Source organism: Lissotriton helveticus, chromosome 5_1 (genome assembly GCF_964261635.1).
Source record: "Lissotriton helveticus chromosome 5_1, aLisHel1.1, whole genome shotgun sequence".
NCBI classification, from domain to species: Eukaryota; Metazoa; Chordata; class Amphibia; order Caudata; family Salamandridae; genus Lissotriton; species Lissotriton helveticus.
The window spans coordinates 434,812,002-434,827,410 of NC_136065.1; the positions used below are offsets into that span (position 1 = coordinate 434,812,002).

The 15,409-nt window shown below is 47.2% G+C and overlaps 1 protein-coding gene across 2 annotated transcripts in view; it reads left to right on the forward strand.

Annotated features, from left to right (window-relative positions):
- The window catches only part of CEP104 (centrosomal protein 104), a 577,612-nt gene that overhangs the window by 200,987 nt on the left and 361,216 nt on the right, over positions 1 to 15,409 (forward strand). For both annotated transcript variants that reach the window (XM_078642632.1, XM_078642633.1), the window contains exon 7: positions 224 to 392. In XM_078642632.1, coding sequence (XP_078498758.1) covers positions 224 to 392 — 169 coding nt within the window. The remainder of the gene's footprint in view (positions 1 to 223; positions 393 to 15,409) is intronic.

A 15,409-nucleotide genomic window follows, 5' to 3' on the forward strand; every position in this document is an offset into this window, starting at 1 on the left:
ACACATGATTATACTTATTTAATTCTATAACTCTGACTCTTATTTCCTACTTAAGAATGAATATTTGTTTTGAGTTTAGTTAAGAAAATGTTGATTTTAAATAGCAGAGTATAGTTAGTTCCTCGTGTTTTACAATGCAAATAGCAGACTTATGCAACGGATAGTTGTTGTTTGATGGTGTGTTACAAATATTGTAGTCGCCAATTTTGTTTTCTCTTTGTAGGAAGCCAGATGCCTTTTCTCCTTTGGACGATTTGGCCTTTGATATGTATCAAGATCCTGAAGTTGCTCAGATCATCCGAAAACTCGATGAGAAGAAACATGATGCTGTCCGACACGAGCGCTATGACTTTGCCAAGAAGATCAAGCAAGCAATTGCAGACTTACAAAAGGTATTTCTTCTAGTTTTAAAATCATATGCAGAACATTGTTTTACAGCTTTTTTGTTCATTGGGTGTTTATAATTTCTGTTTGCTAATGATCTGTTTAGAAAGGTAAAGTTTTATGAATGAGTGACATAGTATTTTCCTTCAAGGACTCTTCATTAATGCTCTAAAACATTGAACATTTTGCAGAGTTCAAAGTAAGCTTGCCAAATAAATGGGCATCAAAGCTCCATTCAAGCCTCATACCTGTCATTTTGAAGGGGCCTGCTTCCCATATCGCCCAGTCACTGTGGAGCATTGAGCCCTAGACTCGTCGCTGTGTCTTTTTGTCTGTATCTTAACAATTTCTTTTTTAAAGTTGTTTTTCTTTTGTGTTGATGTCTTAGAATAACTTCTGCTCTTTTCCAAACCTAGTTTTATTAAATGTGTTTTCATCATGCATTAATTTGGGTGTTTGGGCCTTTTTCAGTCTGCTGCCCTCAGACAATGGCTGTTAGCTTGATGATCCTTTCCGGTGATGCCAATATAGAAGATGTCAAGCTATGTCTTGTTGAAATGCATGGGATAGAAAGGAAATCCATCCGTTGGCAAAAGCAGTGTCTGCTTGTAAATTGCAAATACTCCCCCTTAAGACACAGTCATGTGTCCCCAGATTGTCTCCCTACATATAGGTCCTGCTACAACATAAAAATCTTTTTTCTTGATTTTGATTCTTTAAAAGTCCCTTGGAGCAAAGGTGTCGCCATCATTGTCACACCCAGTCGATGTTAAGAATAGGTCAAAATCTATTTGCAAATTTGACAGCAAGGTTGTTTTTCTCAACAGTGAAGGCATCTAAATCGAGGTTTATATTGTTTCGGAGGGCATAAGATGTCTTGGTTTCTGGGCATTACTCGATATTGAGAGCCCCTACTTCTGATAGAGACGTCTTGCTGCAGATTCCTTACCTTTTGAATATTCCCCAGAAGTCAGACTGGATCTGGAAACTTTTCACTATGTGCAAGGGATATCAGCCCTTAAGACAACACGTTTTTAAATCCTGTAAGGACTGTCGCAAGAAGATGTCAGTGACCGATCCCCACTAGGTTTGCGAGTCTGGGGTCGGTCCACAACTTCAAGACCTATTGAAGGCCATCGGGGAACGTGAGATGAATTGTTGACAATCGCAAGAAGATGAAGCGTTGGGATCGATCCAAATCCAAGGCTCAATCCCAGTCCCGCTCCTGGAGTCAACAGAGCTGCTCTAGATGCTGGTCATTGAAGCTCTCTATATCAGTCAATAAGTTCAGCTCTTTCACACTATTCCCACTCTCCTAATGAAGCATGTGGGTGACACCAAACATCTCTCCCCCTCTCTCAAAGTGAGCCCACTTTGCAGCCAATTCTGCAGCTGGTTCTGGCACAAACCACAGTGTCCGGGGCTTTCAGCCACACCGTGCCGGATTGGAGAGTTCTGCACAGCTATGCTCAGACTCTTTCAATCTCTAATGACTCCCTCTGGCTCGCTTTTGAGCCCCACACAGCTGAGAGGCCTTTCACCTGGACTACCGCTTGCAGATTCCTCCTTGGTATCAGCTAACGTGCCACTTCTAACCTCTGCTCCGGTTCCAACGATGGCCCCGTCGCATATACCCATGGCTGCCTGGGTATGTTGGTGCCCACCTCATCACCTGAAGAGATGGTCTTGATTGTCCTCTGACGCCAAATCAATCAAGGTCAAACTTAGGTCTATTGCGCTTCTGTATCTGACTGAGGTGTCCATTTCTGTGCTATCATTACGACAAGGTAGGCAACATTCTGTGCATTCCCTTTTTAGGGCCGACTATGATTAGGGTGATGAGATCGCTTAGCCCTATACGGAGGACAATTGGTGTGAGGACTTGCAAGGGGCAACTGGGTGGATATCTGCCCAGAGACAGGCCATTCCTCCTCTCCCATCCACAGAAGAAGCTGACTCCTATGCAATGGTTATGCATTGAGTGGCTGAAGTGCTTCATCCCAAGCTCCCCACCATAGAGGTAAAATAGACATATTGACTGAGGTCCTGCAGCTGGGCCAGACTACTTTTGAGCTCCTTCTCCCTTTCAATGAGGCCCTGACTGATACCCTCCTAGGGACTTGGGCCAGACCTTGCACTGAGCATCCAGTTAACAGGCAAATCACCAGGCACCATCGCCCTGTTCCAGGTGACACGGCCTTTTTGTCACAAAACCCTGCTACAGAGAGTCTCGTGGTGCAGGTCTTCACCAGCCTGACCAAACCTCAAAAATGGTCCTACTACTACCTCGGATAGGGTTCAAAAGTGAGTAGAGACGTTTGAGACGCGCCTCTGCTCATCAGCCAGTTTGGCCCTGCAGTTTTTATTTATTTATTTATTAAGCTTATAGAGCACGACAGCTATCCAATGGGTTTCCCGGCACTGAAAAGATAGTGAGCAAATGATTTGAGAAGTTCCTACGTACTAGAGATTGATTAAACAGCCAGGTCTTGATAGTTCTGCGAAAACGGGAATAACTGCTCTCTGTACGGATGTTACCGGGGAGAGAATTCCAAAGTTTTGAACCTAAAAAAGAAAAAGATCTACCTCCCATTCTGGCGAGTCTATACTTGGGCACGTTAAAAAAGCCTTGGGATGAAGATCGGAGGAAGCGTGCAGGAGTATAGGTGTGGACCAGGGATTGAAGGTAGCGGGGCGCAGTCCCCCACTTTATTTTATGCATGTAACTCAAAGTTTTGAATTTAACCCGGCTCTCCACTCTCAGCCAGTGTAGATCACGGAGGTGCCCCGTAATGTGGTCAGTTCTGCAGCTTTTGCATAACAGTCTTGCAGCGGAATTTTGAACAAGTTGGAGGCGTCTAGTGACTGCCTTAGTAGCCCCTAGGTAAAGGACATTGCCGTAATCCAACCAAGAGGTTATCAGGGCATTGACGACAGACTTTTGGATGTCAGGCGGCAGCAACCAGGTTATTTTTTTTAACCAACGCAAAATGGTAAAACAGGTGGCTGCCACCTTATTTACTTGACACTGCATAGTTAGGCCATTGTCCATAGTGACCCCCAGGTTACGCACGTGTTCAGATGGAAGAGGGAGGGCACCCATCTCTGAAGGCCAGTTCTTAGAACTCCAAAGGTCATGTTTTTGACCGAGAACTAGGACTTCAGTTTTTCCTCCATTCAATTTAAGCAGGTTTTGATTAATCCAGTTAGATATTTTCTTTGGGCCTGACTGGAGGAGGGAGGTGGAGGCTTCATCCGAATGAGATAGGGAAAAGACAATCTGAGAGTCATCGGCGTATGTAAATAGATTAAGACCTTCTTGTTCCGCAATGTGGGCTAGGGGTGTGACATATAGATTAAATAGAAGGGGACTAAGAATCGAGCCCTGGGGAACACCATAAGGGGACGCATGGATATTAGAAGTAGCAGTATTGGAAAAAATTTGGAAGGTCCGGTGAGCAAGAAAAGATGTCAGCCAACCCTGAGCCAGGCCTCCGATGCCCATAGCAGCAAGGGATTTTATGAGTATGGTGTGAGAAATGGAGTCAAAAGCTGCACTGAGATCGAGAAGAATCAGCGCAGCTGTATCTCCTCTATCCAAAAGATGCCGGAGGTTTTCTGTAACACCCAGCAGAGTTGTTTCAGTGGAAAACCCCGGGCGGAAACCAGATTGAGAAAAGTGAAGTAAATCATTGGCCGTGATGAATTGGGCAAGATGGAAATGAATATGCCTCTCCAAACATTTGGAGAAGGCCGGCAGCAGAGAAATGGGATGGAAATTTGAAAGAACTTTAGGATCAGCAGTGGGCTTTTTCAAAAGGGGAGTCACCATGGCATGTTTCCAACATGCCGGGACAGAAGCACTTCTTATTGAGAGATTAAGGGCTTTACAGATTGTAGAAAGCTGCGGAGTGTCCAGTAATTTGAGTATTGAAATGGGAAGTGGGTCTGCTGGTGAGCCCGATTTCACTTTACCTAGAATTTCCGCAAGTACTTCTAGGTTGATGTCTGGCCAGGAAATTAAAGGATCGTAAGTAAGAAGTGAATGGTTGGCAGTACAGTGATGTATGCTTTCCGTGCTAATAGCTTGCGGCAGCAGGGGATTATTGCAATTCTGTTTCGCTATGTCCTGGTAGATATTTTCTATTTTCCTTGTGAAAAACTGTGCTAATTCTTCACATTGGTTATTATTCAGGGGGAGAGGTTTGGCTATGGTCTGAGAGCCTGCTAAATCTTTCACTAGGCCAAAGAGTGTTTTGGATTTGTTGGTTGCTTCAGCAGTAGTACTTGCAACATAGCTGGCCCTCGTCAGGGTGCAAGACTTGTGGTAGAGCTTCAATTCTTTCCTGTAAGCAGCACAAGCTTCAGGGGAATAATCCTTTCTCCAGGTGCGTTCCAACCTTTTGCATTTGGATTTCTCTGATTTTAGCGATTCATTGAACCAGAGCGCTGGAGATTTGTGAACTTTCAATTTTTTGTAGGACGGGGGAAGACCAGTATCAATGGCCTCAGAGAGCCAAGTGTTAATCTTAGTGGATGCAACTTCCACATCGTCTATGTCACTAAAATCTGAGGGAAGATGAGTACCTAGGACATGCTTGAGGGAGTCAACGTCTAGTTTTTCCATTCTCTTTTGCAAATATTTGCTGTCAGACTTGCAGGGATCAGGGCAACAGGGTAGCTAAGATTGAATTTGGATAGCAAATGATCTGACCAAAGAAGGGGCAGTGCAGGAAAGCAGTGAATGAAGGAAAGGTTAGAAAATATGGGGTCCAGTAGGTGGCCACCTCTATGCATGGGACTACTGTTGTGTAGTATAATGTTCATAGCCGCGAGATCGGCAATAAGGTTTTTGCCTGCAGTGTTGTGAGAATCGTCTAAATGTATATTGAGGTCTCCCAGAATCAGAAAGTTACTGGAATTCACAAAGTAACGAGGTATAATGAACTGAGAATTGAGTTGCCCATGCGTTAGCAGGACTGGGAGGTCGGTAGACTAAAAGACCAGTTCGGGTGAAGTTCCGGTGAAGAGCTTGTTTAAAAAGGGCAGCCTCACAGTTTTTCAAAGTTATGGGTTCAAGCATACACTGCAACTTACATTTGAAAATTATAGCGTTCCCCCCCCCCCCCCCCCCCCCCCCAATTTTGTTAGGTCTGTCAACCCTGACAATGGCATAATTGGAAGGCAGGGCTTCGGCAATGTCCGGACCCGAGCTATCGTGGAGCCACGTCTCAGTAATAAACAATGCGTCGGGTAGTTCATCATTTAGGAGGTCGTAAATATCCCTTTTGTGCTTCGGTAATGACCGACAGTTTAAACTGAGAAACTTGAAAAAGGGAGAAGACTTACTACTAAGAGCATAGCGACGACACGACTGGGGAGTGTCCAGAGAAAAAGTGCAGTTAGTACAAAGACTGGGGCCCTTAAGATCCATATGTAGAAAGCTGCAGTCCTGATTCTCCTGGGGTCTCAAAGCATGAAGTTGAGATGAGGAATAGGTGAGACACGTCACTGAATTTTGACCAGGGGACGTTGCCCCTGGGCCCGGACTGGCGCAGACGGGCTTGCCTTTGGCGCGCCGCTGGTGTGCTCGCTGCGCGCGTCCGCTGTGCGGCCGGGTGGTGATGGCCATTTCATGCAAATGAGGGCGGGAGGGGCCAGGCTACTGGACCGCAACCCGGAAACTACCCCCAAGATGGCGGCTAACACTCGATGTACCCCGCGGCAGCGCCTAATCAGCTGCGAGGGACCAAATGCAGTGTTGAGGTAAGTAGGCTCGTGCAGGAGTCACAACAAAGTATTACAGTTTTAAAAACACAACTTTTAAGATCAAAAGATTAAAAATGCGCCCACTAGCTTTCCCGGCTTTCCGCCTCAGGAAAGAGCAGGCTGTCAATTCGGCAGTTACACTCTTGCCCTATAGGACTCCGTGGCACAAGTCCGCCCTGGTGTACCAGAATACCTTTGCCCTGTCTTTTTGCAGGCAATTAAAAATGGCTATGATGAGGCCAAGTTTACAATTTGTTGTGGTTTGGACACCACTGTCTCCATTGGGTGAGCTATAACCAATAGTGTTGCCATTCGGCACCATAAGTGGCAGCTGGGTTCTCGGGCGACGTCCTGTCCTCGTTGATGCACATGCCCTTCGATGGGGCTCACCTTTTTGGAAACGAGGAAGAGACTGCCCTTTCAAAGTGAGTAGAGCTACCACTTACTCTCTGGGCCTCTCTGCCCAGCCTCCCCAGCTGCACCAACTCCACCTTTAGCTGCTTTGTCTGAGGCATCCCTTACCGCCAGCTGGTTCTACCCCAGCAGGATGCCCAGCAGTTTCACGGGAGAGGCTGAGGTGCCCACCGCGACTAAGGTCAGTGTGCCTCTCAGTCCGCTCCAAATCTACACAACCACACCTGCTTAACCTCTTTAGTGTACTGTTACAGGGTCACTGCAACCCGGTGGGAGGCAAAATCCACAAATTCTATCTGGTTTGGCAAGCGTTCATGTCGGACAGGTGAGTCCTGCTGATCATCCACAAAGCTTATGCCTTACACTTCCTTTCCTCCTCGCCGCACCTTCCACTGTCAACTCAGCGACTGATAGAGGATCTTCCCTCCATTTTGCGGCAAGAGGTGCAACCTCTTTTGGCCAAAGGGGCTGCTGAGAGAGTGCCAGCAGCAGAATTAGGTAGGCGTGTCTATAGTGTCTGGCGTGTCCCGCAAATACAAGTGAAGTGTTTGCCATATGTCCATGGGTCTCGCTGTAGGCGGTTGTAGTTGTTCATAGGTTTCGCTGTTAGTGTTGCAGTATTTCATACTGCTCAGCCATGACTTGACTGTTGGTGTGCGCTTACTGCCCCAATTAATGGCCACTTCCCGCTTAGCAATAAGCAACGCAATAGCTACAAATCATCATTTGGATCTGGGGAGATCGTGTGTATACCCAAGCAGCGCATTAGAGGTGTGGACGTGATAGTAAAGTCTATCATTTTGGAGATGTCCACAAATATTGTTGACCAATATTTGCCTGTCTTTACACATGTCCATGTGATATGTGCGAAGTCCGCGTCTGGGGAGCGGCGTTTTAGTAATAAATGTGACCGAAATGAAATGAAATGAAAAGAGCATTTGTAAAGCGCGGTAGCTGCCCTCAGGGGTCCTAGCGCTGCAGACATCGTGCTGAGTACACTACAGTTCGTGCTATTCTGCTTTGTTAAAAAGCAGGGTTTTTAAGAGTTTGCGGAAAGTGAGTAGTTTGGGCTCTGATCTGAGTTGGATAGGGAGGGAGTTCCAGAGTCTGGCAGAGTTGAGGGACAACGAGCGGCCTCCACATCTTGCTCTCTTGAACCTCGGTGTTACGGCCAAAAAAGAGGATCCAGATCTGAGCTGTCTGTTAGGATGATAGGCTGTTATTAGAGTTTGGTTAATGGTAGCACCTGTTTTTCAGATAGCTCGGTGGGCAATGCACATTGCTTTAAATTCGACCCTTTCCCTCACTGGAAGCCAGTGGAGGTCCTTAAGTCTGGGTTTGACCGTGACTCGGCGGAGAATCTGGAGAAGGGTTCTAGCTGCGCAGTTCTGGATGATCTGCATCTTATTAAAAGTCGTCTGGGTTGCGCCTAGATAAAGGGCGTTCCCGAAGTCCAGACGGGATAGGATCAAACACTGAACCATCATCTGTCTAGCATTAAAAGGCAACAGAGGGAGGATTTTTCGCAGAAGCCTTAACAGCCCAAAACAGATGGCTGAGAGTTTGGCTGCTTGGTGGTTGAAATTAAGGGTTTTGTCGAGCCAAATGCCCAGGCTTTTGATTGTGTCTTTGTGCACAGGGGCAGGTCCGAGGCAGGGGGGCCAGAATGGATCAATGCTGCTATAAATGGGACTCCCAATGAGCATAAGCTCCGTTTTGTCCTCATTCATTTTGAGGCAGGAAGATGTCATCCATTCAGTGACTGCTTCCAGTCAGTTTTTCAGACAACTAGTGTGGTATGCGGGGGGTTTAGAGCAACCACTAACTGAGTATCATCCACGTAAGTGACAATTTTCACTCCAAAAGGGCGGACGATCTTAGCTAGGGGGCTCATATAAAGATTGAATAATGTAGGGCTCAGGGAGGAGCCCTGCGGCACCCCGCAGTCAAGGGGCTTGCTAGGGGAAACAAAGTCACCCTCAAAAACCTGGGAGGAGATATTGGAGAGGAAGGACCTAAGCCAAGTGATTGCCGTCCCTGATATTCCCTTACTGCTAAGGCGATGTAGTAGGATGTTATGGCTCACAGTGTCAAAGGCGGCAGTTAGGTCGAGGAGGATGATGGCTGCAGAGCCTCCCTGATCTAAAATTCTCCTGGCCTCCTCCGTCACTGCGATCAAGGCGGTTTCAGTCCCATGCAGGGGGCGGAACCCCGTCTGGGTGAAGTCTAAAAGATTGTTGGTTTCAAGGAACTCAGTTAACACAGTGTTGGCGTGTTTTATCAGGATTTTCCTGAGCCACGGCAGCAGGGAAATGGGTCGGTAGTTAGTGGGGTTGTTTGGCTCCAGATTAGGTTTTTTGAGGAGGGCTTTGACCATGGCTCGTTTCCAAGGGGGCGGAACGATGCCAGATGATAAAGAGGTATTAAGTAGTTCTAGGATGGTAGGTATAATATGGCTAGTGACTTGTTGTAAGGTGCAAGGTGGTGCTGGGTCATTAGGGGAGCCAGATTTTACATGGTGCATGATGGATTCAAGTTTAGAAGCATCTAGGAGGGGGAAATGGTTGAGTGTGACTAAATGCTGGGGCTCTGGGTTAAAAAGTGTCTGGGGTGGAGTCACAGGATGGGAAAAGGAAGCGTAGATTGTTTCGATATTATGAAAAAAGAAATCTGCCAGATTGTTGCAGCGGGTTTGGGCATTTGATGGGTCTCGAGGTTTTTCTGGGAGTTGCAGGAGGGTTTTTGCTATGCGGTAAATCTCCTTGGGCTTTGAGGCTGCCTCAGTGATTTTTTTCTCAAAAAAGGACGACTGCGCACATTTAACCGAGACGGCTCTATGTGATGTAGTGCACTTGGTGACTTATATGCCCTCCAAAGAAATTTGAAATGTAACCGTTTATATGCCTGTGATTTGAAGAAACCTGGCGGATTTGTGCGCAGCATCTGCTCCATTGTGTGTCGTGATGGGGTTACCAAGATCCCGCTCCCAGGCCACACTCACCCCAAGGTCGCGAGAGGGCCTCATGGCCAGTGTAGCCCTGTACATTCTAGCAATAAGATGCGTGCCATCCCCATCCTTAATGATGCCCATCAGGAGGGAGAACTCGGGGATTCAAGCGGATAGCTGTACACATTGGCTTTCAGAGTGCCCTGTAACCTCTGGAGTACAAAGTGATCCATAACGGTTGCTTCACGGAATCGAGGATCTTTCATGCGAGAGAATATATGTCCTTAAGGGAAGAGGTCCCCGAATGTTACCAGATGGAATTTGGCAAGCGTGCGCTTCACAAGCATTTCCTGCAGGATAGGGATCCAGCCATTACACGCTATTGGCATGGCAGGTGAGTACAATATATGTGAACCTGTGATTTTTAATAATTTGTGCCATGCCCAACTAGTCATAAATTGTGTTTGAATATCCTGTGGGTCACGCGGGTAGCCAACAGGCAGCAGGTTCCCAAGGGATGCAGGAAGAGCCACATCTGCTTCTAGTCTGTGATAGGGGATTATAATGTCCACATGGTACCAGTGTAGCGCAAAGCTCGCCTGCTCCACCAGGTAATTAATGTGAAAGTTCGGTACCCCAAACCCTCCCCTCTCATATGGTAGCATGAGTGTATCCCAGCTGATGCAAGGCTGTTTACCGCCTCGCACCAAACGTATCACCATTGTGCGAAGGTTAGAGAAGAAGCCGTTATACAATGGGATTGGGATATTATGAAATAATTACAGACATTGTGGGAAGACCACCATTTTAATAATAGCTATTCTCCCAGCCATTGACAAAGCCAATGACAGCCATCTCTCAATGTTTTGCCCCAGTCGTTCCAGTACTGGACCATAGTTATATTGTAGGATACGATCTTTCTCTCTATGGGTATGAATCCCAAGATATTTAACAGAGTCCTCACACCATGTCAATGGGTAATCACTCAATTTGCTACATGGTGCCACAGTCAATCGAAACACCTCCGACTTTTCACAGTTAATGCCCCACCCAGATAGGTTGCCATATCTGGTAACCTCATATAGCAGTGGCGGCTCGTTATCCTCTGGGTCTCGCACATACAGTATAATGTCATCCGCATATAGCGTGAGCAACAGAGGGCCCATATTAAACTGTAGGCCCCTACGACTGTGTCGCACCAACGGATTTGGGCCAGTACAAACAATAAGGGGATAGTGGGCAGCCCTGCCGGGTTCCCCGTGAGAGTGGGAACTCCGATGACAGTGTTCCCTTAAGTCTAACGTGCGCCTTAGGCTGCGTGTACAACAGCTGCACCACTACCAGAAACCGGTCCGGCACTCCAAGCCTACGCATTATAGCATAAAGGAAGGGCCACTCGAGTGAATCAAAGGCCTTCTCGGCATCGAGCAGCACAGCGGCTGCCGGGACCAATGGATCTATTCTGTTCAGTGTCGCAAATAATGTGCAAAGGTTAGCGCTCTTGATTTGTGAGGGATATATCCTGATTGCGCAGGTGAAATCAACCTTTCAATTATAAGTGCTAGTCTTGTAGCCAACAGTTTTGCTAAAACCTAATTATCGAATTCTAAGGGTGACAGGGGTCTGTAAGACCCGCATCGCAATGGATCCTTGCCAGGCTTTGGGAGTAAAATTATAACCGCCTCTCTTAAGGTGGGTGGGAGCACTCCAGTGTCTATGGTCTCCTGATATACACCGATTAAATGAGGCGCAAGGACAGCCTTATACTTTTTATAGAAACATCCGGTGAGTCCATCAAGCCCCGGAGCCTTTGAACCATCCGGCGCACCTATGGCATCAATTACCTCATCCTTAGAAAAGGGCTCTGCTAGAAATTCCTGATAAGCTTTTTCCATCTAGACCATCGAGACTCGTCTAGATAGTCCGTACAGGCCCCTGGTTGCCTGGTCGTTCTGAAGGAGTACAATGTTGGGTAGTATGGAAGCACCTCACTGAGGATACCCACAGTGCCAATGATATGCAAGTTATCTTCGCCCGTCAGTTCCTCAATATACGTCAGTTTTTGGGATTGTTTTAGTATGTTTGCAAGGGTCCGACCCGGCTGTTCACCCTCCCCATATCGCCTGGCTATTGCATATTTTCCAAGGTAATGCGACTCACGCTCCGCTGCTTCCGAAACTCTGCCAGAAAGGTTGCGCACTGCTGTAGCCTGGAGGGGGCGGCAGGGCGATTGTCCTAACAATCTACTTCTGCCAATTGCGCTTCTATGCTAGCAATTGTGCACCGTAGGTCTCTGAGGAAACCTGTACTCTTTATTATACACACTCCTCTAGCATATCCCTTGAACTCCTCCCACAGTGTAACTTTAGATGTCACTGAGCCTTCGTTCAATGTGAAATATTCGCTGATCACTGCACCCAGTTCTGCAACAAATACTGTATCTCAGTGCCGTGTCGGGGAACCTCCATGGGTGTTCTACCCCGCCTGCACGCGGAACACGTAGTTCCGCTACTACCAGAGAGTGGTCTGAACCAGTAATCTAGCGGGGTCCATGTGTTTTGTGGCGTGGAGTAGTGCGTGTACCCGTCCTGACTGGAGTTTCGGTATCTTAAAGTCTCCCGTCACCCCCCCGGCAGATCTGGTTCGCCCCCATGTGTGCGATGTGTGTATGAATGGACTCAAAGAACTTGGGGTCATAAGCATTTGGCGCATAAACATTTACGAACAGTATGGAATGTTCCAGCATATACCCTTTGTGCAAGAGGTAGCGCCCCCCGGGGTCATGGTATTACTCTATTTCCCTAAATGGTACTTTTCTATGTAGCAGTATCGCCACCCCCGTTACATATGAGGTATATCCAGCGTAGTACCGGTGTGCTTACCAGCAACCTGCAAAAACTACTTTTGTGGAAGGTTTTAGGTGAGTTTCTTGTATGAAAGCAATGTCCATGTGGTCAAGCAGCATGTAGTTAGCCACCAACTTATACTTACGAGTATTATTGAGGCCCTGTACATTCCAAGTCATTAACACAATTTGTGCTTCCGGCTGTACCTTGTTAGCCGTTTCCTAACAGTCTAATCTCTGCAAGTACCTGCATCTGTATTACTATTCCTGCACTGTCATTGAATATATCCACTAAGCTGTTTAACCAGCAAGCTTTGGAAAAACCTGCACCCCCCCCTACCATCACCCATCCCTCATACCATCACCCATCCCTCATACCAAACTTACGGGGAAAAACCCAACCCCAATTAACTAGGTTAAAGCATGAAAAAGAAAACATGAATACCAAATACAACACCAATTAAAGTGGTGCGTCGGCACATGGGGGGGTGGCAACAACACACCGCTACCCCATTATATTTGTGCTTAAACATCTGAAAATGAACATTGTATTCAATCGGGGGGGGGTAATTAATAACCAATTTGAGTATATAAGTTTCTGATCCAGGCATTACATCATGCACATGGTGCTGGTCTATTAGTCACTGTTTATAGGACAACAAGTTCGTTCAGCTGGCCGTGAAGAGATCCGCGTTGGTGCCGGAATCTGGGATACTCTGCGATTGTGATGGGGAGGATGTGTTACGTTGTTGCCCCGATTTGGAATAGTTCTGTCAGAATTCCTGGGCTTCGTGAAGGGAATCAAAAATACGAGACCACCCATCCACATCCACCTTAAGCCGCGCAGAGTATGGCCAGCTTGCAAAGGTTAGTTTTTTCCCCCTGCATATTTCCGCCTTGGCTGCTGCACCATGGCTGTGAAATCCAGGTACAAGGAGACGTTTGAACCCTGTCACTCCAGTTTGCCCTTTTCTCGCGCCATTCTCAGGGCTGTGTCCCTATGTCTGAAGTTGAGCAGACGTGCTGTGATCGGTGTCGGCGGGCATCCAGGATTGGGCCGCGGCCCAAGTATGCGGTGAGCACGCTCCACTACGAACGTGGCGGTGACAGACTCTGCTCCGAACATGTCAGTGAATAATGTTTCTACAAACCGGTCCAGCCACCCAGTATTTGTGGATTCAGGCACTCCCGTAATTCGAACGTTGTTGCGGCGCCCTGAGCCTCCAAATGCTCATTTTTTTATTGCAACTGATTTAAGAAGTTTTGCCATACACTCCAGACTCTTGGTGGTGTGTGCGGTGCCATCTTCTATGTCCGAAATGCTGCCCTCTGCTTTGTTCAAGCGATCCTCCTGGTTATCGAGCAGGGGCCCCATATCCTCCTTTCTCTTGTCTAGACTATCAAAGTAGATATCTAGGGCCCAAAACCTGGCCCTCAGTTCTGTTAGGACGGCATCAGGCCTCGCCATTTCAGCTGTGGAGGATCCACCCCCCTCTGCATGCTTGCTTGATTGGGTGCAGCAGTGGTTCCAGGTGGCTTAAAGGAGAGGGTGCTTTGTTTGGGGTCTTTATAACCCATGCCACACATGTTGGGCCTTGTCTGGCCTGTAGTGCAGTCCTGCCCCAGTCAATAGCCTCTTGGTGGCACAGTGCTCCGTCCTCAGATCGAGCTCCACTCGCCACCCAGACGGAACCGCTACGCGAGTCCCCGGCTTTCCTCTCCTCAAGTAGGCCACATCCGGAGGGGTCGTCGCTTGGTGTAATTCTACACCCCGATGCGTGCATCCCCTCCGCTGTGCTCTGGTGCCGTTCCTGTCCCCATACACGACTTCTCATGTACGTTGAGTGCCTGGAACTTCCCCCGGGCGGCCATTTCGGTCGGCTGCTTGGCCACGCCTCCCTGATAGCTTTTTTTTAGCATCATTAAGGTGGTATACTTTTTGACCTTGAAGAGGTGAAAGTCTCAGCCGGGCTGTCCGGTTTTCAGCCTGTGAGGCTCTGGTTTGAGATGGATGGCTTTGCTGGCCCATCAGGTTTTCAGCCTGTGAGGCTCTGGATTACATGCAGTTATTTGCAGGAGGTGCATTAATAATGATTCCTTTGCCCTCACTGGCAAGGCACGTTTGAGGAGGCTGGCCTATGGAGTGACACTATTTTCTGTCACATGGGTTTTCTTTCTGAAAAGAAGGAAGTAGAGGGATGGAGGATGAAGTAATGGAAGAAGTAGATAAGGAAGGACGGTCACAATGAAATATAAGAATAACAAGGATGGGAAAAATGTGGATAGAGAGGGAGGATGAAGATGAAAGTAAGAAGGGACCGGAATAGAAAAGAATGAATGATTGAAATAAGAGGCAGAAAGTTAACAACAAGCATTTGCAATGCAATGGGTCTCGCATTTATGCAAGGTTAAGCTATTGGCATTGTAAAAGACACTGCCTGTTATTTATGTTTTGAAAACGAAAACAAAAATAAAAGGCATTGTTATTTGTGATGTCAATAGCTCAAACTCGCGGAAATGTGATTCCTATTGCTTTGCAAATGCTTGTTATGGCGTGTCCTGTGGGCAACGTGGGCAGGTGGGGGAAAAGGATCACGTACAGCAGACAGGGACAATAAGGTCAAAGCAACACAGACAGAGAGGCAGGGGCACAACATCACAGACAAAACATCACAGACAAAACGCAGGGAGGGGCAACAAAACACGACACGACGAGTATGGGGCAAAGCAACACGGACTGCAGGGAGGGTGAGCATAAAGCAATAAGTACGGTGGAGCAAAGCCCTCCAACAGCGGTCAGGGAAGGCAGGCACCTTTTATCTGAACCCTCGGTTAAACTTCTTATTAAAAAAAAAAACCACAGGGCCAGTGCGGGCCAAACGTAAAATAGTGTTAAAAAAACAAGATGTTTATGTTCAATCTGACACTACTGCAGTCTAAAGGCAAACGGGGATAAAATTAAAAAAATTGTGTACAGTCCAAATACAAGGTGCATTATTTCAAAATAGACAGACACTGTGGTCAGTGGTGCAAGCTGGACGACAGCTAAG